The 25,359-nt window shown below is 34.0% G+C and overlaps 1 protein-coding gene across 1 annotated transcript in view; it reads right to left on the reverse strand.

Moving 5' to 3' along the window:
• Positions 1-4,142: 4,142 nt before the first annotated feature.
• The window catches only part of CSMD1 (CUB and Sushi multiple domains 1), a 1,074,877-nt gene continuing 1,053,660 nt past the window's right edge, over positions 4,143-25,359 (reverse strand). The window contains exons 64-70 of the mRNA XM_066547292.1: positions 24,382-24,561; positions 22,820-22,864; positions 18,810-18,971; positions 17,693-17,805; positions 16,874-16,961; positions 10,349-10,481; positions 4,143-7,735 (exon numbers count right to left, since the gene is read on the reverse strand). Coding sequence (XP_066403389.1) covers positions 7,576-7,735; positions 10,349-10,481; positions 16,874-16,961; positions 17,693-17,805; positions 18,810-18,971; positions 22,820-22,864; positions 24,382-24,561 — 881 coding nt within the window. The 3' untranslated portion in view covers positions 4,143-7,575. The remainder of the gene's footprint in view (positions 7,736-10,348; positions 10,482-16,873; positions 16,962-17,692; positions 17,806-18,809; positions 18,972-22,819; positions 22,865-24,381; positions 24,562-25,359) is intronic.

Raw genomic sequence — 25,359 nt, forward strand, 5'->3', positions numbered from 1 at the left:
AGGGATTCAGGAACTCCAGGAACTTCTTCATCTAACCTTTCCAGACCAAAGGGTTCTTGAAGAACTTTGCTTCCATGCTTGTTGGTGCATTCCTCCACCTTGTCTTCCTTATGACTCCATCAACAAAACCATCAGGACTGACAGCTGACCCCCTTACCACAGCTGACTCTTTACCACTTTTCCTGACTATTTTTATACTTCCAAAGACCTCTAAACAGAGCCTCATCCTTCTGCCCTCTCATAACAACCAAACCTGACAACCCATCTCTGCACAGCTTCTCAGGTCAACCCCCTTTTACAAGCAAGACGTCTTCAATGTCTCAGTGAAAGAAGCGTATCAGACAGAATAAGTTAATCCCTCTAATTGTCTTTTCTTTGTTATTGGAAGCCACATTGTATGAGCAGGGATCCAGAGTCTTGTGTCAAGTCCATCTGGAAAAGAGCAACTCTTCATGTCAGTGGAAGAGCTCAATCTTAGGTGCCATAGTGCTGCTGTGCTGTGGCCTGTGAATAATTCAGCCATGTCTGTTCTCTGTGCCTTGGTATGATCTCACATGGATTACTGCTGTAGAAGTGGATCTACATGGAATACACCCGAAGTCCATAACCCCTGTAACCCAGTATAAGTGCTATGTCCTGTGGAAACCTTGAGATGAATAATAGAAGACTCTTCTTCCATTTTCCCCTCTTCTGGCTTGAATTGACTTGTTTCCTTTCCAAAACCTATTTTTCCTACCTAATGACCTAGATCAACAGACAGCGTCACTCAGAATGCCAGACTGAGAACACATTCTTCTTCACTAGCCTTCTAAATCACATAAGAGATTGAGCCTTTACCTTCAGCCTAGATTCCTGCACTGTTTAACTCTATTTATGTGGATATTATGGGCATGGATAATGACATATAAGAGGAAAGTGCAACTAATGGACTTCAATAGAACTGTGTTAAGTAACAGATTGTCTCCACACTGTCCCAACAGCTTTACTCAGATACCACATCCATGGAGGTAGAACTTAGTACAACTCTCTTCAACACCATCTTAGGATATCTCAGCTGGCTACATTTGAGGTTTGGATTTGTCTAGAGCTAGATTCTTTGCTTTAGAATAAGCAGCTTCTCACCTAACTTATAACCAAACTTGAGTGCATGATCTTCTGCTAGGTATGTCAAAAACTTCAGTCTGTTGGACACATTCTGCCCATGCTTATTACACAGTGACAGAAAAAGGTTCCTCATCTAAGGTACATCATCTGTTATATTTTTGTTACAGTTGCCAAATAAGATGATTATTAGCCTTTATAGAAGGATAACAATAAATCTCATTTTGATGAGCATTTTTGGTGAGCAATTCTGGTCTTAGAGTCTCTGAAATTTTTAAGACTCTATTTTTACTAGAAAATATAACAGTGTCAGAGGATGTTCCTGAGCATGGGAGTATGTTCTTTTAACACTTCATTTCTGTGTAATCTTTTCCTTTAAGGAATTTTCCTTATGTTCTTTCACAGCATGGGCCAACTCAAACTTTTGGTACACCAAGAGTTAAAAAGGTCTATAGTTTCTGACATTCATATCCTAAATTCAAAATTTATATCTCAAAACCCTTTGTTTTGAGTGTGTTTTGATATTCAACCCAACTATCGTTTCTTCCTGTGTAGACCACCAGTCACACAATTTTATTCTTCATGCTAATTTACCTACATCATGGTTAAAAGGATTCTTCCTCCTTACATATTTTGCCTGCAAGGCACAATCCAAAAGGAATTCTTCAAAATTTTTACTATGTAAAATACTGCATTGCAGGGAGAAAGAGGTACTGATAATTTCCCAGGACTTGCTTTTAACAGCTGAGTGCTTATAACGATCTTAGTTATGATTAACAACTCTGTATTTCTCTTCAGGCTAAAGAAGTTTTGGCCTCTGACCCCAAATGCCTAATTTGACCACTTTAACCCGTACACTCTTGGGTGTGAAGAGGAAAAGGAACACTAACTCTCCATTGTGTTTTGTGGCATGCAGGAAAAATAATCCCCAACTGATATGACTAATCTGCCCAGATTTGAGGAATTTCTGTCATGAATCCTAATGAAAAGATATATGTTCCTCAGGACAAAGCTGAGATGCTTAAGCATTCCTCTTGCCTTACTATTTCCTACTGTTTAGTTCAGCTGGTTCTACTCAGCTTGCTGAGCTCTGTGGAAATTACATGCAAAATCTTACAGCTCTCATTTTTTCATGAGCTGTAGGTACACAACTTGTTGCTGAAGCTTCTGTCAAGGAACAACATTCCTGGAAGTTAAACACCGAAAAACTGAGCCCAAATTCCCCTGTGGATTAGGCTCCAAGCTTATTCACACTTCCCCATACTTGCTACATATATCTGTAATTTAGTATAATTATAATTTTCTATATATAAAAAAAATGTATAACTCCTTAGGAGGATCTTCTAATTTCTCATATCATACATATATAACCAAGTTCTGATAACTAATCACTAGGCATGTGTATAGGCATATGTCAACCATTTTTGGTTTTTGTTAGTGAGGTTCAGACTATAATCCTGTGCTCTTGGGTGGAAACCATTTTTTGTTTGAAACTGTCATCAGTAAGATTTTCAAACTGTAATACTACTTTACTCTAAAAAAAATAAATGCCTTTGGAGAATCCCTCAAGCATATAAGGTGTCCCTGCATATGGCAGGGACTAGATGATCTCTAAGGCCCCTTCCAACCCAGGCCCTTCTATTATTTTATGATTGCTTTCTTGTTTTCTTTTTGCGTATTACAGATGCATGCTTAAAAGCAATTTATTTGACTTATTTAAAGGCAATATCCTGCAGAAGACCTTCTTCTTTCACCTTTCGACCCCAGCTCCCTCAAGCATTGAGCCATATGACATCAAGGTCCTGTAGTTTGGAGTTAGTAATCATGCTGGAGCAGACAGCAGTGTTTAATGCAATTTATTGGATTTTAAAATTAAATGCAGCTTTAAAATAAATATTTTCCATTTTGAGTAAATCATACCAATTGTTATGCTTTGATACTGTTTATGAACTCACTGCTGCTACAAAGATAGTAGATGCCAGCTGGAAAACAAGTATGTTCATTCTTTTCAGATTCAATTGAGAGTGGCTCTTACATAACTGTATCCTCAACACCCAGAAAATATCTCTTTTCTAAAATGATTTCTGTAGAATCTGAAATTAGATATACTATGCTGTGTTTTTCAATAGATCATAAGGGGAAATAATTTTTTAAAAGCTGTCACTGCAGTTTGGCAATAGTGAAAAGAACAATAGCTCATTTGTTTAGCAAATTTAGACTCCTGTTTGTGAAAGAGGTAAAAATCATGACTCCCTGTCAAAAAGAGCCTCAATATCCACTGTGATAGTGTCAGTGATTACAGTTTACAGCTTAGTGTCAGGATAGTCAGATCATTGTGAGAGATGGGAACTTTTATAAGATATCATATTACCAGAAGGATGCACTGTGAGGATGAGAAAGGCAGCAAGGACGTGCACATATCTTAGTTTTTTCTAAAAGTGAATCACACTCATATACTACCACTGATTCCCAAAGGAATAATGGGTAGAATACTCTTGAAGACTGACTCTTTGTTAACCTGTCAGGAAGTAAATAAAATCAGGGGTTTTTTTAACATCAATACATGCTAAAATATTTTTTAAATGTTTAGAATTTCATATATTGATTTGAAAACATTAATATATATAGCTAACTTTATGTATAAAAGCATTTTAAAAAGCCTTTTTATTTCATTCAAAGTATGTACATTTGAAGAACTAGTTCTCAGATATTAAAATTGGAAATACCTCTGGCTCCATGTGATCCATCAGTTCCATGGATAGGATGCAGGCTTATGGAAGAATAAACCAGTTATTTTTTATAAATAAACAAAAAATTTAAGTCACATTTTAAAATCTGAATCTGTAACATAACAGGAGGTAAATCCGACCTCACTAGAGAGAGCCTGAATTTTTTTCCTAAGTTACAAAATGCTTGAAAACATAAGATGACAAGACTAACATTCTGTTGAAACATTACATAATAAAAACTGGTATCTGAGATTTAAAAGCATAAAAGGAAATAGAAGGAACAAAGTTGATAAGAAGAGATCACACAATAGATGAAAATCTAAAATTAAATATTTAATTAGAACTCTGGTTTTGTTTTCAAGGTAGGTGGCATTGCACAGGCTATATTACAGTATTTTATGTTTGCTTCTTTTTTTTTTCAAAAGAGAATACTGTTTATTTTTAACAGGCCACTTTAATATTAATACAAGTGTAATAGGATCAGAACTGAAAATCAGCTAAATATGGTAAATTTTACATTATTGGGAAAATTACAATTTCTTTTTGTATTGTAAAAACATTTATTTTTAACAATTTACCTACATTAATCAAAAAAGTACATCATATTTAATAATTTTACAAATTCTTCATAAAAAATATATCTCTGTACAAAAAGTTCTTTTGCACCTACTTCATGTCACAGCAGCATGTAGTGAAATGGCAGAATGGAATAGTGGGAATGAAAATTAGATTGACTTGGTCATTATGCGGGCGTTCTCCCCAGTCCCCCCACCCCCGCCCCTTTTTTTTTTATTTTTTTAATAACAACTTTTTTGTTTACAAAATATTTTACACAAGAAAAAAAAATTATTGCAGCTAGCCTGGAGAAAGGCAAGATGTGTGATACAAGCAGCAGTTTTTAACAGCTTTGAAGCACATAACCTGTTTTTTAAAAAAAATATAGCATGTATTATTAGCCTGTCATAATGATCTGGTCAACGCTGGGGGAAAAGTCTTCTGCATTTATATGAAAAAAAAAAAGATTTCCTGGCTGCCATTACCCAGCCACTGCACATCATCTTAAGAGCCTCACTCTGAAGTAGCACCATATCTAAGTGCATGCATACACAGCCCTCTGTATAATAACTTCAGGAGAAGGAGATCCAACCTGAACAGAGGACTCAAACACAGTGGAGAAGGAGAGGAATTTGAAAGGTGTGGGTAGAACTGATTAAACTGCAGTACTTTGGTTTTGCTTGGTTTCCAGTGTGAAGCTGCTGCTTAATCAAACACTCCAAGCAAACTTCCTAGGATAATTTGTTATTGTGGTCTTTTGAGTGTCCCTGATCAAAGAGCACTCACTCAGGACAAGCAATTGTTACATTACCTCTCAAAATGAACCACTGGATAATGGATTCATGGAATCTGGGCACACTAATACAAAAAACCAAACTATGGTCTTAACTATTCTCCTTTATCCTCCAACACATTCCTTGGTGGTCACAGTGAGACAGGGCACTGAAGCATACACTGTAATGACAAGACTAGAACTCATCAATAAAAGCTATGTATTTTGTTTTCAAAATTCTATTTTTTTTCTGTCATTGCCACTACAGAAAGAGTTTTAATGAAGTAACGTCAATTTTTAACACCAGTCAGAAACTTTCCTCAGACAATATCCTCCTTCCTAGCCCACTGTTCCTACAGAAGCTCTTCATTTGCCAAGCAACTGCCTCTGTGTGGGGGAGGATTAGGACAACTTTTACCTGATGACTGTTCTTTCTCAGAAAATGTGAAGGGCTCTGAGATGGGACAGCTAAATGAAATTTACTGCACAATAGCTTCAGAAAAAAAAAAACAAAAAAGAAAGCAAAAAACTACAAACAAAATGAACAAGGAACTGACTGGAAAGGATTATTTATTAAATTTTCTTCAGAGTTTCTTGCTCATATAAAGAACGTAACAGCTGCAGGCCCTACAATTATTATGTATTATATTGCTGGTATTTTTCATCTAACAGATCCAGTTGTTAAGCTGACCAAGGGTTACCTTTGAAATTTTTGTTGCATTCCGCAACATTAGCTGAAAAACCTGTTACTGGGCTTATATTACCTTTTTGTTTTGTGTATAACAGCCAGATCTACACACATATGGAGTTCAGAAAAAACTTTTCAACAGGCTTAGATAGCAATAGGACAATAGGAAATTTTGAAATTCAGAAAAGTAAAACAAAAAAACAGCATCCAAAAAACAGCCCTGAATTAGAAGAAAAGCAAAACATCTTTTCTGTATTTTGAACTCAATGTGTATGACTAAAACCAGATTTTGCTTTATTATTTACTATGATTTCCTAAAACTCAGTTTAATTAATCTGCCCAATGGCATTTTTGATTGTTTATTTTCATTCAATAAAACCTCTAATTCTGTGCAAACACTAATGATTACTCAACCTTTATATGTATAAATATCTCTGTCAAACTCTGTGAGTAGAAAAGCAGTAAGTAGTGTGTTTAATAAAATTTAAAATAAACAAAGCAAAGATAGCTGAATATTTCTCTTTGTTCAAAGTAGAAACTGAATGACCATTTTTTATGGACAATTTGCCCTGTGTTTTTCTATGCTACTGTAATGTGTTTTAGTTCCATGTAACATCAGAAAATGATGTCATATTAAAGGAAAAATGGAAAAAAAAATGCAAAGGGGAAGACTGTATTATGAGCACAGGCTCACAGGCTTTATGAGCTATCTAAAATAAATTACTATTCACATTTGTACATGGCAAGCAGCAATAGCTGCTAACCCCCCTGCTGTTAAATACTATGATACTGACAGTGGTGATTGATGACCAATTTCAGAAGAAAACAATAGTGGCAATGAAAATTTCTTAGAAATCGGCTCTTGTTCTGGCTGAAAGTCTCCAGTGACTTGTAATCATGTTTACAATTAAGTTTAGTTAAAAACTGACAAAAGAAACATTATCCTCTATAGCACAAGATTTTAACTGATGCTAAACATGGGGGTCAATTTAATACTCCAAGTAAATTTATTGTGGAATGTTTTGCTTGGCAAAGAGTGAGTGAATGTCTATATACAATGGACAGTGTGTAGAAACCCTGTATATTTTTACCAGTATCTTACTCAGTCAGCCATTACACCCTAGTGCAAAAAAAAATTGTGCATTAATATTTTGCGATATTAACGGCTGATTGGGGAATAAGCAAAACTGCCCTATGAATAAAATATACTGTAAGTTTTCCTAATTTTAGCAAGATTTCAATGGTAAAGCATTTGCAAGTGTATGCAACCTCAAGGAAGGCTGTCTCCTTCTTCAAGAGAGCTTTATTTCTTCAGAATATTCCCAGGGATAATCTGTGGTGCTATCATTTGTCACAGTACTCAAAGGATTTATCCAAGTGCCCAGAAGAACACATTGAAAGGCATTCAGCCGCATACAAATATGAGAGTCTGAGGCATTAAATATGACAAATTGGCATGACTTGGCAGTCTTCCTTAATGTGTGCCTTGGTTTGAAGCAGATGCAGCCAGGCATTTTGATCCAACTTTAAGATGAAAAAATATTCTTTGTCTGATCCCCCGAAGACTGACACGTTTTTACCAGAAAATTTAGCTGCATGTAGGCTGACAGAAGATGTTAAAGATTACAGCAGCAAAGCCAAGAGAAGGGAAACTGGTATATGGCACCAAAGGAATTACTGCTTGTCCATCAGAGGTATGGCTATGAATCAGTCATATTGGGCACTGAAGGCTATACCACTGTACAAACTGTGTTCAGAGTCGTATCAAACCTCACAGCCTTTGCCTCTGTGGGTTTTAAGTTTGTGTCATACATGGGATTTTCAAATGAAGCTTGTCCATTACTGTTTTCATGTCCAGCATATCCATTGTACTGTACTTTTGGTCTCGTTCTGGAGAAAAAAAAGACAGGAAATTATCATCAGCAATAAGACATTCTAATATTTCCACTCTGTCTACATACAACAACAAGTGTCCAGAATATCTTGCACTGCTAGTGGTAGTAGCCTCCAGGTAAGTGTCTGCAATTCCATTTATTCCAGGTAGATCTCCCACAGCATGTCTTTCTACCTCCATACCAACAATAAACACTGCTAAATACCTTGTCCAAACGCCTGTAATCAGATTGATCAAATCCTGACTGATATTCACATAAATGTTGTCAATTCAGCATCAAATGATACTGAAACTAACCAATCTTTTCTTTTAGATAGTGTTTTATTACCATGAAAGATTTATCAAAATTTCAAGAACATTCACATTTTTATGCAAAGCTCTCTTAGAACAAATTAAGACAATAATTAAATAAAAATAAACCAGAACTGTGCAGTTTTTCTGATATATTTAGAAAGTAATATCCTATGATATTATATACTAATATTTTAAACTTAAATCTCTTAGTATCTAGAAGTCTCTAAAGAAAGATAATAAGTTCAGTATATTGTTTTATACAAATAATTGTAATAAGGCAAGAAAGGAGATAAAAGACTGCAAAATGTAAGTGCTTGGTGCTTAATAAAACAATTTATAACGTCATTATATAACTTCAGAAAAGGGTTCTTGAAAGTCAAGTTCTTCTTATAAAATTATTCTGCTTTGGATAGCAGATAGGGGGAAAGCTGTCACTGAAAGCTATCACTAGTGGAAATTGACAACATGGAAATAATTCTGTTACTAATAAATATTTTTATGCCTATTTTAATTTTATAACTACTAAACAATCTTAGAAACTAACTAGGACCTTTCCTAAGTAAAATTAATTAAATATATTTTAATTTTGCTCAGAAAATTTGGGATGCAGTCTTCATTCCTGAAGTAATCCTGTCAGCCAGATAACAGCTATAACTGTGTAAAAAAGATTTAACAACCCTGGTTCTAATTAGATGATGTTTGTGTGATATAGCACAGCAGAAACATCCATAAAATTGTACGCTAAGACCTTCAAGTTCTCTGTTACAGAGAGCCCCTAGGGACATAACTACCATTGCATCATTTTGAAAGTTTCATGCTGTTACTCTGATCATTAATGTAATTTCAAGAAAGACCCTTCAGGACTTATAGATTCTGTTCTCTTTCCATTGGAACATCCTTTCTTTTGAAAAGAATAAAGTTTGACCTAAAATTAATTTACCTCACTAATCAACTTGTTAGTTTTTTGATAGAAATATGACACTTATATTGCCTCTAAAACCTGCAGTTTAGTGTAAGAAATTCACTGAAAATATAAGAAAGGGAAAAATATTATTTGAAATATTAAGTTATGAGAAGCATCTCCTATCTCAAATATAATTCAAATGCAGCAGAACTGTAATGCTGCACCAGCCATACCATTAACAGAAGGATTATAGCTGCTTGTCTAAAGAATGAGTTTTATCTCTATTAAATACATACATATCTCTACTGCTCCTGTAGGGCATTAAAAATTTCACAGGAAAAACTACAAAATGTACCCCTATGTCACAAAATAATTTTTTATGAGTTTGCCTCCTCTTTCTAAGCAATATTCCCTTTTCATTCTATTTCTTCTCCAGGTCCAAATGCCTGGGCATTCATGATGCTCTTAAAGCTCCCCCCACCACTGCAGAACAGAAGCTGTCTGAAAATGTGGGCTTGAAGGCATCAGAAAAGTGTCTTACAAAATCAAATTTGAAGACATAGTTGACAGCTCTTCCTGAGCAGTTTTTGTCAACAAAAGGCTATACTATATTTCAGGACATGGATCATTTTTAACTGCAGTTCCCAAGTTCAAGCCCCACGGCAATTTATTTTTCCCAAACCATCTAATGTTGAGGAGGGCAGACAGTCTACTGCATTGTAGGGCACTGGTAGACCTCAGATTGTCTGTGTGATTTCTTGCAATCACAAAATACTCTTGGTGTCAGGATTACAGTACAAAAGTTTAAAAAGCATGTTCCTGTTATATACTATTTTGCAAATAGTTCTCAGAATGAACTAATTTTCAGTGGATACATAAATATCAGCCTTCAAACCAGATTTCAGACAACATTGTTGGATTTATTCTATTATCTAGTGACATAGAAAACATTCATATGACCTGAAGTGGTGTCAATTCTTATAGTAATCACTAGCTGAATCAGCACATACTATAAGTAGTCGCATTATGGGCTGTTCCCTCATGGGATTTATGGATTTTTCAGCTTGTATAATTAGTACTAATAAGCTTTTTGAAAGAAGCAGCATACATTCAATTTAATAAGGCATTAAAATGAAAACATAGAACATGTGACCTCAGATTTCAATCTGATTCAGCCTAACGAACCAAGAAGGTTGAAAGGTTTTTGCTCCTTAATAGAGCAACTCATTTTCCAAAATGTACACCATTAAGAACTGCCCTGCACTGAACTCCTTCATGGGAATACCTAGAAATATTTGTCTTTCTAGAGCAAAGATGTTCTTAAAAGCTTTTAGCACAGTGTTCTCTAGTTACCTATCAAAATCAAACAAAAAAACTTATTAAATTATTGAATAAATAATATTTACAATACCTGTGTTTGTAGAGGTAAAATGCAAACCCTGATAATATTAGAGCAAAGAATGGTACCAGGATGGCAGCTGCAACTGAACTGCTGTTTGTACCATAATAGTGATTTGAAAGGTCTGTGTCTGCACTTAAAGGACCTGAAATGAAACAAAATGGGCAGAAATAAAATTTCCACATTATCTACGGGGAGAAAAAAATCCCCATGTTACCTAGCTAATGATGTCCTTTTTATTCAAGAGTTAAAGAAGATGATGTCTTGATCAAATAATTATATTTAAAAACTTGAAATAAATAGCATGCAGAATCATAGTATAAATACTGTTAATACCACTTCATGATATATCAATAACTATCAAAATTATCTGAAAATAGTATTCAGCAAGTAAAATAATTATGATTATTGACATAATAATCTGATGATGACTCAATTTAATAAAGTTAAGCCATATAACTTCTAAAAAACAAATTAATTCTGCAAAAGTACTGTATGCCAGCAGTCTCAATATTCATCTTGGAAACAGCAAGCAATGCAAGACCACAACAAACAAGAACAAGGAAGGAAAAACTGAGGTGACTGCAATAAAACAGTGGCTCTCCTCGGCTCAGAAGCCCTCCCAAGTCTGCACCGTGTCCACGTCCCTCCAGCAGCTGTGGATAGAACAGTGCAGAGAATGCAAACGCAGTGGCCTGTGGCACGGCCTTGCTGGGCTCCTGTTGTGGACAGGCAGATAACCTGGACTGTAAAGCATTTTGCAGAACACATTTTTTCATCAGTGTAAAGAGACACATTGCTAAGTTGCTTAAATAATTGACCACCTTGGTAATTCAAAATGTGAAGGATGAAAGACAATTTAATGATGAAAAATACAGAAAATTTTATAGGAAAAAATGGTTTTTGAGATCCAACTTCATGTTGCCAGTTTGAACTCACAGCTCTTCAGAAAGCAATATAGGTCCCATTCAAGAAAGAAAGACCAGGATAGAGGAAATGCGCAGAGAGGATGGGCCTGGACAAGTATCTGTGCTTGATATTCTGGGGTATTATTGCTATTAAGAGTGGAGAAGAACAGGAGACACTGCTGTTTACCTTTTAGAAATGCTCCAAACCACCAGTACAGGGTGTTTCAAACACCACAACTCCCTCATTGATAGCAGCAGCATCAATCAGTCTTTTTAGGACTCTAGGGAAAACCAGTTATACAGTAGAGACATGGCCACTATGCTAATTTCACCAGTCTACTAAAACATCTAAGTTCAAAAACTGAGAAAACAAAAAAACAGAGAGACAAGTAATAATTCTCCTATGATCCCAGGAAATGTTCAAGGTCAGACTGGATGGGGCACTGGCAACCTGATCTAGTGAGTAATACCCCTGGCCACAGTCGGTGGTTTGGAACTAAATTATCTCTAAGGTCTCTTCCAACCCAAATCATTTAACCATTCTATGATTTCTTGCAGTTCAAGCTCAATGGAAAAGGCAAATAAGTTTTTTTTACTGTGAGACATCTTTAAACCATAGATGTTTCCAAGTGTCAATATTAAACAAGCTTTGGCACATTTAATTTAAAAAAATGTACTAAATTTTAGGAAGTAACTAAGTGGCCTTTAAAATGAAGCCAACCTCCCTAGGAATTTCAGAATTGCTACATTTGATCACTTAAAATATGACAAAATATTGCACTAAAATCTTTTTCACTGTCTTAATCTTCTGTCATGTTTTAGACTTCTCTACACATTTCTCTGCAGAACTGGTGAAGGAAAACCTTTTCAAATTAATAAACCTATTATTGTGGTAGATGGGATCATGTTATGAGCTTCATCATACTACTCTTAACATTGAACTGTTTTAGAACACAACCATTTTATAAAAATCTTGGGATTTGGTAATACAGTACTTGTCGGAAAACTCAAGCTGTGGAAATATATTTGGCGTAAATTTATATATTTGTTCTGCATTGTACATGTACTGGACATCCTCTAACTTGTCTAAATTGAAAACAGACAAACTACAGTAGGCCAAACAGTTAATAGAAGTCAACTTACACCAAAAAAAATCTGGAATTAATATTCAAATTCTTATACAAATTTCAAATAGAAATATGTGTCATCAATGAAGCCTTAAATTCTATCTCAAAGCTATCATCATGCCACACATGATAGATATATTTTAATGTACAAGCAGCAGAAAAACTATAAAATTCATAAAAAACAATTTTCAGTGTGACCTTTTTGGTTTATTTAGTTAATTTTAAAGAGTATTGTGTAGCTCAAGTTTTAAAATCAGGAACAAATTTACGCTTAAAGAGTTTCTTTTAAGTTATCTATATTGGATAACTGATTCACATTTAATACTTTACACAAGACTTCTAGTGGAGGTAATCACATATTCTGTATCTCTACAGTTTTTGAAGTACCACACTTAAGGTAACAAAACTAGAAATTTTTGACTGAAGTTTACAAGCTTTAATTGGAGAGTTTCAACCTTGAGTTGACCAGGTTCAGACTCTGCATTGCATGTGCTTTTCATTAGGAAAAAAACCTTCACTGCAGTTTTGCATAATCTGAATTTCAGTCATGTATGAGACTCAGTATAATTTCAACATGGTCTGGTCTACTCATTATAATAATTTTCAGATCTGTTTGCGATTAAACATATCCTGATGTGAACTTTCTCATTCTCCTGACAGCATTATTATTGTACTGCCCAAACTAAGGTAGTAATTGCTACCACATCTAAAAACAGAAAAGTGGAAATACCTAAATATACATATAAAATGTGTGCAAAAGATAATTTTATTTACTTTTCATTAAAACAGCCATATCTTGTCACTGGAAAACATGTTATTTAAAAGAGGGATGTTCAGTAAGATTATAAATGTTTTTGGGATTTTTTAACAGTTCATGTAATAACCGGGCTTTAGTTTCCTAAAACAGCAGCAGTCAGCTGAATTCAAATTTTATAACACACATTGAATTCATTAATGTACAATCTGTGTATTTTTATTCTTGAGGTTATTGAAAAGTGTTGTCATTTATAACTAATAGAAAATAATACTTTTTAAAAGAAAATACTGTGCAACCTGATCTCATGGTGGCAACCCTGCTCTTCTGACCAAAGCCATTCCATGATTCTCTGATTAAAAAATATTTTCTTATCATTATGTGGATCTATCATACGCACTTCTCCTTTGGCTCCTAGCTCGGGGGTTCAGTTGACTGGCATCTGTACAGCATGGCTCAGTCTTACTAAGAGAAATGCTGTTCAAATCAGAGAAAATGTGACAGCAAAAGCCATGCAAGATTAAGAAAAGTAGAATTACATGCCTAAGAGTAATTTCTGAGACAAGGATGGTTAGCAGATCAAGGATTTAAGAGAAAAAAATACCAACACAGAAAGAAAATCAGCAGCTTCCAAGGAACAACATAGGCTGGAGCTTCTTCACCTGATTGAACCTGTTGGACAGCAAACACTCTGGATAGGTGCCTCACTGGGTGTAGACGTGTTAACAAACAGTTCCATAGCTCATTACTCCAGATGTCTGTTTGCACTTTAGCTAACACACAACAGCTCTGTACTCTGGAGCTCTTGTGGAGCTCTCTCTGGAGCTCTCAGGGCACTCTTTCAGTACCCTGTTTAGATGTAGAGTTTTCTTGTGAATGATGAAGTTCTGTGAATTGGTCTGGAGAGGAAGGATGATTTATAGAATGAAATTTAAAATTCACATCTCATGATATTCAACACTTTTAAGAGTTGATTAACTTTCCAGTAATGGATGTGTATTCCACAGCCATTGATCTAATATAACACAGATGCAAATTAATTATGCATATTTCGTTTTTTGTTAATATCTTATATCAATCTAGACAAGTCAAAAAGTACTTAGAGGAGAGAAAAGAGGTGGGTAATTTTATTTCTCCAGAGAAAATAAATACAGGAAAATAATAATTTTGTGAAGAAGGTTTCTCTTCTCACAAAGTCACTTCTTACACAATTTTAAAAGAAGTGTCCAAATTGGAATGAACAAGATTTTAGAATAAACATCTTCTATAAATTTAGTGTTGAGGCATAGGCACTCAGCAATTGCTGAAACTGAACTAGGCCACAGACTTGCATCCTTTTAAAAACCAAGTTGCTATAAACTAACAGACAAAAAGCCCTCAGAAATTAGATTACTGGACAAAAGAGGTTAAATAATTTGGTGTCACAACTTGGGCCTTTTAAGAAGGCTCAGGTACAGCTCTAGTTCTCTAAACAGACTTATACAGATCTCTTTGTCCTTTGCATTGTTTTCCAAAGTTACAACTAAAATTGCTTCTGAGAGAGGATAAAAAGTACTAAGAAAGAAAAGTTCTTTCTGTTTTCATGTCACTAAGTTCAAAGACTAAGCATACTCAGTTGTTTGAGCACAGTTCTAATAATGCCAACATTGTGGGTTTGGTTGCTGTATGTGTCATTCATTTAAGAGCTGGACATGATTTTCCTTGCAGGTCCCCTCCAACCCAGAATATTCTGTGATTCTGTGATGCCCACTGAGACCAGTCTTTTTCTAGCATTGTGTTATAGAAAATTATTTATAAAATACCTTGGTCTTTCCCATTTGACCAAGTAGTTCTCCATAAATGCTGTCTTTGAAATATGCTTGCAGATGGAGAATTTCACACTGCTTTATGTATTCACCAATTTATGTATACTTTTGGCTTACTGTAAAGGCAGCAAATAATTAAACTTAAAAACCAGAAATATGTTAAGTCTTCAGACAGAGGATATATGAGATCATCATTTCAGCGAAATATTCATGAACAGAATAGACTTATAAACAAAAGCCAATTACCCTTGAATATAAGAGGGTATTGACAAATATTACCTATATTGGATAGAAATTTGCTGTTTCCTTTTAGCTGTTAATTATTCAACAGAGAATAAGCAATTTATAGAAAGGCAGTGCCTATTTAGCAATCTTGTAAAAGAGATGGTGTCTGCATTTGCAGCAAGCTCTCTACCAGGATGTCAAAGCTGAAGATGAGAGGTCCTCAGTCCAGGAATGCAGGATTAACTTGGACACTCCAGCTCCTTACTAGCCTTATACAAACTGATCTCTTATATCACAGCTCTAAAGGGTGATATCAACAATATTTTCCACTACTGTAGAATACATCCACCAGAGAATTCTCTAACTGTTTAACTTTCTGCTTATTCTTCAATTACCACTATGAGTTATTAATTTCACATAGAATCCAGCTTTTATTTTAGGTACCTGGCAAACCATGGATATATTTTTTGATCTTGCTTAAAATAATAGCAAATACAAATATATATCCCCCTCAAACAGAAACAACAAACCACATTCTTACTGTGTCAAGGTAACAAGGGCTGCTTAACAGAGACATGTTTGAACAAATGTTGATGCTCTACTTTTACAGTATGACAGCTAAAATCAGAAAACAAAAGCAGCTTAGATATGCCATAGTAAAGATTACATGAAAGTACAGGCAGTCACATAATCTGTCCTACACAAGAGTTTATTCTGAAGATTGAATTTGTATTCGGCCTCAATAATCAGTTCTTAGGCTGGGACTCTGAAGAGATGGGTTTCTGCCCCTAGTCACTAAACATACTTAGCAATTTAAGAGATGGCCAAGATGAGCAAATCCACAGCATAACTCTATTACAGCCCTTGATAGAGCAAATAACTACAAAAGAAATTCAACAGAACTCTAAAGAGCACTGGGTACAGCAGCAGTGAAGGTAATGGAACCAAGGCAATTTATAAAATGTACACACAGTCTGCCATAGAGTATTGGCTAGGCAGTCTCCTCTTCCTAGACCAGTACTTTTCTGTGTATATACTGTGCTTTGACCACTTTGCAATAGTTACAGCATCAGAAAATGCAGATACCTACACTTAGTATTTGCCAAAAATGTTTTATGGGTGAATATTTCATAAGTAAATACTTTACTTTTTATGATAAAACTATTTTATGACCAAATAACTAGTCTTATCCCAGCTGCTAGAGCACTTGAGCCCATAGCTGTAAGACATACCTCAGACACTTATTTAATATTTTTGACAGTAAAATTCTGTCCAAATACATATACATTCTGAAAACATTCACCAGCAATAGGGACTTTCCAAATGACACTGTTAAAATTAGGGTTGGTTCTGTCCTTCTTATTTCTTATATGATTCTGACTATAATTTATATATTTAAGCAGGAAATGTGTTTTCATTGCATAATATCCCTGGTACTTTCAAAAAGAAATGCAAGTGCTTCCAGTGGCATTCTTTTTAAGAGCATCCTGTACTTATTAGGTTGCTACACTTGAAAACCTATGATAGTAAAGTGTTAAGCAGAGTTAAATTAGGATTTGAACTGTATATTTCAAATATGCATATTTGGTTGTGTTTTGTAATAGGAGTAGTGTAAAATAAACATGACTACTTCATCTAAATAGCTGAGTAATTCTTTGAATTCATTCTTGCAAGACCCCAAAAGATGATACATATTTAAGATCTATGAAAGCATGTACCTTGTCTTTGGAGCATAAATTTTCCAAAGTCTTTTCCATGTATATCACCTTGATAAGTAAAAACTCCTCTTTCAAGCCCTGAGGATACCTAAAATATGTTGAAAGAGAAAAAAGGATTTCTGAAATTAATAAATAACATTTAGCCAGTTTTTTGTGACTCAGACTAGATAATATGGAGCACAAATTTTCACACATAGCCTTTAAAATAGTAGTGACTTTTCTATGCTGATACAATATTTATCATGTAAAATGTTTTATTTTATTTATTTGGTATTCAAAATAACACCTGGAATTTTTTAAAAATACCTAATGTATATAGCTGGGTTTTAAAATTCTTGAAATGCCATACTCATAATTGAATTGGTATGCAGATATAGAAGCCTTCTGAATTGTCAGATTTAAAACATTTTTCCATAGAAAGTATCATGAGGCAGAAAGAAGAAATGCAAAATGTAAAACACTGCTTTCCTTCAAGATTAGGTGTACTTTTATTACAGTGAACTATTTACAAAACCAAAAAAGGACAATATTACTAAGGGTAAAATTACACTCCCATCTAAGGAAACAAGGCAAAACCATGGCAAAATATGCTGATTCACTCCTCCTTCCCTTTTATATACTAAAAATTCTAATCAGAGTACAGTAGATAGAAGCTTGTATACATATTTCTGAAAGAGAATGGTAATCTAATCTCTACACTGAGATCCAAAGTGCTGGATTACATATTTGTAAGACAAAAAAATGGATATATGTACATAGATAATCACAAATTACTTCAGAATTGAATCTCAGTCATCTTTATCCAACCTGGGTACTTACATAACCATCTAGTGCCCAGTTGTCGTTTTCATACTTGCTTACAAAAATGTCACTTGGTCCTTTAATTTGAAAAGCTTTCAAGAGCAGATGGGCTTCTTCCTTCTTATAAACACCTATTAAAATAAAGGAGGCAAGGCATACCTTTTCAACAAATTTTCAACCAGTTTGTTCAAATAGTTCTTAAAATCTAAGTATGTCACTTTAGAACTAAAACAGTTTGTAGAAAACACTCTCTAATAAAAGAATTTCATAACATGAAAAACCTCAAGATTTAAGGCTGGATCTTATTTAACTGATCTTTTGCTTCACCATACTTGATAAGATTATGCAAAGATAGATTTGTATAATTTAATTTTATACAGAATAGGGCAGTCATGTTTTTACACTGTATTTCAGGAATTCAGATGGAACTACTTTCCTGGAATTTCCTTGATCTGGGAAAAAATGGATTTTACTGACATCACTACAGTATATTGCTACAGTAGATATCAGTACTGCAGTAAAAGAAAATTCCTCTTTGGCAACCAGCTACTGCAGTTCTCTCTGAACTCTTGACCTTAAAATATAGTGATAGCTGATAATGTTCTTTCAAGAGAACTGTGGTGAAAGGCTAATTCTGAACTTCAGTTACATTAGCAAAAAGGAATGCATGATGTTGATTGTAAGGTATGTATAATTTAAGATGTTATTTAATTATCTATGCCTATATTATGCTATGCCATTATTAATATCACATTGTTTTAAGGTAGATATTAATCAATATTCATTAATTGAGCTTTCCAGCTTTGCAATTCTTAATATTACTATATACATTGTGTCTGCTACTTCAGTATTTCCTGTGAGTTCAACGCACCAATGCTATCCAACAGGCTGAGATGAATAAACCCTACCTCAATATCTATTTGAAATATAATGGCTTAAATAGATGGGTGACTGCACATGAAGTGACAGAAGCTGCACAGACCATTTCATCAAAGCGTTTCCTTTTGCAAAAGAAAATTATTTTTAGCAAAAATATAAAGTTTTTGTTTCATTTTCCATTTGAATGAAAATGCATCAAAACTGAACAGATTAAAAAAATTATAAGAACTTTTTTAACACCAAATTCTGAACCTACCTGATAATTTGAGCTGTATGTTGGAGGCCTCAATGAATGTGGCATTCACTTTGCTGCTTGTAGTATTGAACCAATCAACAGTGAGAGTAGCAGGCTGTCTTTTTCCTAAATATTCATAAAACCCTTTCCATAGCGAATTTATAAAAAACACATCTGAAGGAACTAAAAAGAAGGGGGGGGGGGGGGGGGGGGGGGGAAGAAACGAAGAAGTAAACTACAGTGAAATAACAATCTTTCTAGCCTTACTTATGCTCGTAATTTTTTCAAAAATCAATACACTGTCCTAAGGAGGTATTATAGCAAAAATTTGAACAACAATACAGACAATATATCTAATAACCTTTCCACACAATTGCCTGTAATATACTACACCTGTCCATCATGGTACACGTTCTCAAATAACCTCACACTTTATAGCTTGTGTGATTCAGCAAAAGTCCTCAAGACTATGAAAAACAATAGACTCCTCCCCTAAAGCCCGGTACCTTTAAGGTATGAGGAAAAAAAAGAAAAGGTATTCTGAAACCAGAGTTTCCTGCAAGATGGCCACTGTCTTAGGCCATCCCCTTTGTTTCATGGATCTATCGAAGCAGCATTGTATGATTTTGAACTGAGTATGAATGAATGTTCAACTGAATTGACTGAATTTCTGGTACAGTTTTATCAGTCATTTTTAGACTTCAAAGCTTTTTTCCATACACTATTACTGCACCTATGAACAGTGAAGTTTTCAAAGAATGAAATATTTTTTTAATTTAAAATAAACTGTCGTTTCTCAACAACTGCAGTTTGAACTATCTGAAGCAAAAATCCTACAAAATGAAGCATGAATTATTGGAGGTATATGCATTTGGATTATTTATTTTATGTGATTAGTATCTTTCCTCTCTACATAAAAAAATTATTTAGGTATTAGATGTCATATTTTAAATTGTTTAACTAACCACATCATATCTTGACAAAACGACAGCCCTAGCAAGTATTAAAATTCACCCTTACTATCCATGAACACTACAAATGATACTTTCTAAATAACTAAAGACTAACATTAGAAGTGTTTCAACACTCTTCTCATTAAAATCTTAAATTAAATAATTGCTTTTTTTTTTTTTTGTATTTTGTCAAACTCTGAGCACATATAAGCAGCTGTCTTTATTGAAGGAAATTCATCAGTGCAGGTATTCTCTGTATCCATTTTTAAAAATTCCATGGCTATTTCCTCCTCTACCCAATCCCTTCTTGCAAAAATGAATAAAGAAAGAAACTCAGGGCAATAATACTTGACATGCAAGACATCTGAAAATCAGAGCTGATTAACTGTTGAGTAAAGGATAAATAACTTCTTCCATATCTTTTGCCTTAAAGTTGTGCAAAAGTCACAAGCAAATGTTCAAGCTCAGTGTGGAATGATTTGAAAACATCATTAGCATGTTATTGGTTCTATCACTGGGTTCTAAATGAGCAGAGACCTATTAAATGGCTTTGAGCATAATGGCTTTGAATAACTGGAAGCGATCCATTTCCTATGTAAAAGTCAGTAGGGCTTTAGACAAGGTTACCTCAACTTACTACCAAAAATCCGTAGCATTACATTTCAATTGGTTTGTCACAGTCCTTAGAATTTGTATAATTTCTTCAAATACATGGATTCTGTAAAGGGTCTTTCAGACTCTTCTTCCTACTCATTTCTTCTACAATAGTGACATAGCTAAATTTGAAACTTGGTATTCTAAAAAGAAATATTACAATTATTTTTATTTGTCTATATTTTTAATCAAAGTTGTGTCTCTAACACATCCCAATCAAGGGGAACATCTAGTATTAGTGGTAGGACCCAGAGAGATACTATGTAAGACTTTTATAAAGGATGCCATACTTTTATAAAAGGACTCCATACTTTCACCACATTCCATCTACCACATTCAGAACATAGTTTGTCTAAAAACTCTATTGATAATAGCTGTTAAGCTTTTCAAAAGTACCACAGACTCAGTATTTACAGAATTTGCATTTGCAGATGAACAGAATCAGCAGGGGGAAAAAAATTGTATTACTGCTTCCACAGCAATGTTTTTTTAAACGTTAAAACATAATTGCTGCAGTCCCCATGGATGCTGCTTTGGAGAGGCTCTGAGACGATTGTGCTGAGCACTTACAAGGTCCCACTCCCTGTGGGCAAATGCAAAATAGTAGAATGAACTGGCTATTAGTATTCTAATCCTGCACTGGCTGCATTGATCGTTCTCAGGACATGACAATTGGGAAATCCATGGTTACTCATTAAAACAGCTTCCTAACTATTATTTTGAAGACTATACAAAGCAGTGAAAACAGTGGGAACCAAACAGAGCAATATAGTTCTTAATTCTCACATGAATATTGTAAGAATACTTTAGTTGCAACTTAGTCATGTAAAAACGCTTACTATTGCTTACGAAGACATTAGCTCCGCCAAAAACCCAAACAAACAAACAAACAAAACCCCAACAAACCAATAAATATAACTTGCATTCAGTTGTCTAAAGGTGAAAAACCAGAACATGACTCTATTCTGTTACAGAAACTGTAGTTTACCAATATTAACTTAATTCTGTCCAAAATACAGATAGCAGCAAAGCAAATTGTATCAGAAGTCAACATAACAAGGTAAAGAAAGTGTTTCAAAATACCTACTGTTCTATAACAAAGAGAATTAACAATCTTAAACCACATAATAATAGTGCACAGCTGTTTTTTGAAAACCACTTAAAACTTTTTCTTCTTAATTATTGGTATTTGTTACAGTTTCACTTTTCTGTTTACTATTATTGGCACTTTCAATAACAGAATTTAATTCTTTTTTAATAGCTTTTAAATAGTACTTATAAAAACTAGTTATAAAGGACATGATATTATGTGAATTTATACTGATACTCTGCATAGTGAATATATTTGGAAACTAGGTCTACATTTTAATTTGGCACTGAAACTTCAAAACCTGTGTGGTAGCAGATTAATGCATACCTTAGGTGTTCGGTGAGGTGAAGCCTCCAAAAAAGGAAGACTGTATATTGATTACAATGAATGAACACTATATCCTCTTTTATTGTGAGTCTGTAGAAGTAATGTGTTTCAGAAGAACTCATTTATGGATTCGCCTGACACTCTCACTAATAAACTCTCCAGAAAGGTTAATTATTAGCAGAAATACGTTTTTATCCCATCTACTCTACAGAGTCCTTCTGTGAATTGCCATGAGTGTGAACCATAAATCTTATTTTCCCTGCAGCGTTGCTAAAAATCAAAATATAGAATTGCAAGCTCATTTATTTTGTGACAACTCTGCTTATTGTTGAATAAGTTAATAAACAAAATTAGGACTTTCATTTTCTGAATGAGGATTTCTCAGATGCATATGTCTATTTTGTTACCGGCAGGAGGAATAGGTTAATTGCATACATGTTCATGACTACAAACAGTACAAACAGTAATGTTTGCCTGCCTTGCCACCTGTCTGCTGGTCCACATTGTTTTGGAAACCTTATATTGGAGTACATGGAGAGTTTATGTGAAATGATGGCCAAGAATATTTCCAAAACTGGTTTTGGGGTGGGGTTTTTATACGTCTTACAGCACTTGCAATGTGAAGGGCAGAACTTTGACTGAAACTAATCCCTGCAATTATAGGATACAGTCATTATAAGGCTCTCCATTATAGCAATCTCTCTGATATAACACTACATCAAATCTGAGGTTTGTGTAATAAACTTCTTTTGTCTGTTTGAGAAGACATTTTGTGCAATTCACAAAATTGGCACTATAGAAATTTTAAAAAAGTTCTTTGTGAAAGAATTTCATTGTGTAGGTTTCACATGTCATCTGTTATTATGAAAGATCTCAACATTTATATTCCTTGGAAATTAGTAACAAATACTTCACTAAAATATTTGAAATAGTTTTATTATCCATAACAATCTTGGGTGTAAATCAATTTAATTTATTTAGATCTAAAGCTCTTCTTGTATACAAACCTGGAGTTTTAGTTATTGTTTCATTAACTTCTCTCACTCCTTTACCTACAAGTAAAAAGACAAATTATCATTTTCATGAACATATTTGTGTGGTTTTTGTATTTTTTTTCATAAAATGTTAAAACAATACCTGTTGGATGCAATAATCTTTTATCCAGTAGATTCACTTTTAAAACAGAAATAACTCGTATTGAATACTTTACATGTTTAACCTATCCACTTGCCCAAAAATATCAGAAAATAATTTAGGTAATTAACATTTTTACTGTGGAAAACTGTCTGGCTAGCTAAGTATCTCATACATTTAGGGCTAAAATGTTTATATCAGTCCCAGTGCTATAAAAGAGAGCCTTATAGAAGGGACAATACTATATCTAATTACGAATAATAGTATTTTAAATATAGTAAAAATTGTGTTAGGAAAGACTGATGCATTTATGACACAAACCAGCAAGAGCCAGATAGCTTGATTCATATAACAGGATCAGATATCATGGGAAAGGGTCACAATTTTTGAATTAAAAAGTGCAATTTGCTATATTTCTGGTACACTCAGAAAAGTTATGTCCATTGATCCTGCTCAAGTTCTGAACTCATTATTTGGCACATTAGAAAGGAAGACTTGGTCTTACATATTGGGGTTTTTTTCTCTTTAGGAACAGAAATTCACTAATTAGACTGATCACATGCTAAGAAAGCACAAAAAGTGTAGGATGCTCAATGAGAATTGTACCTAAAGACTGTAAGACAATCTTATAGAAATCTTTACTGCATTTTATCTTCAATAAATAAAATAACAAAACAAAACAAAAAAAACCAAACAAACAAAAAAAAAACCCCCAAAAGATAATTTTTCTCAAATTATTAATGATACAGTATCTTTGAAAAATCATACTTTAGACACACAGAATAAAGATAAATTCTGATATGTAGACCAAATGGCAACACTGAATCAAGGAAGTCTGCCCATACATTAAAGAAAAATAAATATTGCTCAAACATCATAACTATTCAGGACACTTTATTATATTTAAATTAAAAATCATACTGCAAAAACTTTCCCATGGCATCTACTTTTCCTCTATTCATATTCTAAATTTTTTTTGTTTTGTTTTTATGAATTGAGAACTAATAGCCATGTTGATTTGTGTGTGAAGATCAAATTCAGACCTCATAACTGTATACTTGGATTTACTCTAGAAAACTATATGAAATTTTATCACTAAAGTGATATAAAAGTGGATTATAGTGAAGAGACTGTGACATAAAGATAAATGCAGCTAAAGTAGTACTCAATATTGTTTAGGTTGTGTTAGCTGTTCTTAAGGGTAAAGATGTATGTGTGTCTGTGCACTTGCACACCTTTTCCTCTTCCATGAGTTCTAGGTGTTATGTTCACTTTGATTTCTTCATTATTTCTTTCATAAAATAAAAGCTGTTGTTCCATGCGTGTCATTAAATAGTAAGTGGAAAAAATTAGTACTACTAAATAAAACAAAAATTTCAGGGAAAATTAATTCAAACCCAGTAGGATCCAAGAAATCATTTGAGTAATGACTTACTTTTACAAATAGGTGATTTTCCTGTCCATTTCATATCTGGCTTACATGTCCGATGCTCTGATCCACCAGCAAGAAAAAATCCTGGCTGACAGGTATACACCAAAGTATACCCTAAAGTAGGAAGATCTATTGCTTTCACATCTACATGGGCTGGTGTTTCTGGCTGCCTGCAAGCATGAGCTGCAAAGGGGTTTTTACAGTTAGAAAACATAGCGGTAAGCAGTTTCCATAGAATTAAACTAATTTGAAATAAATGCATGGCAACTCTGGATAGTTTTTAGCAATGTCAAGTAGCTATTACTTGTAAAAGTAACACTCAGAGTGTATAGTTATATTATTGTGGGATGGAAATGATACTATTGTGTATTTTTAAAGAATAAACCAAAATCAAATCATGCTAGGAATCAGAAAACAGTTAAAATGAGGGGAAGCACATGCCATTGTACATGATACAATGATTGGTCCTGTGAATTATTGTACTGTCACAGCTTCAAGTATCATTTTCAATCTGTGTTCTGAAAATTAGAGTGGTTAGTGTGATAAATAAATGCATTTCAATTGAAATAAAGGTTCCTCAAGAACGTTTTGTCATAGGCATTAACTATAATAGATTTGGTTGCTCAGTATGCTTCTTTGTACCACATGGTACTCACTCACTACAACTCAAAGTTAATTTAAAAGAGGATAAGAATCTAAAGTCATTGTAATGAATTACTTTCAGCTTAGGTCATTGTATTTTAATACAATAATTATTTGATGTCCTCTAAATCACACAGAGCTGTAAGAAATTTGCATAACCATGTATAGCCCAGGAAAGATGGGTTTTGCTGAGTTCTAGTTTATGATTCACAAAATACTAGGCAACAAAATATTTCCATGTATATTTCAGGTCACTTTCCATTCTTTATTAATCCATTACACACACAAAAATATTTTTAGCTTAATTAAAGTAGCTAATGCAGTAGGTTAACTATAACA

This window comes from Molothrus aeneus, chromosome 3, assembly GCF_037042795.1.
Source record: "Molothrus aeneus isolate 106 chromosome 3, BPBGC_Maene_1.0, whole genome shotgun sequence".
In the NCBI taxonomy this organism is placed as follows: domain Eukaryota; kingdom Metazoa; phylum Chordata; class Aves; order Passeriformes; family Icteridae; genus Molothrus; species Molothrus aeneus.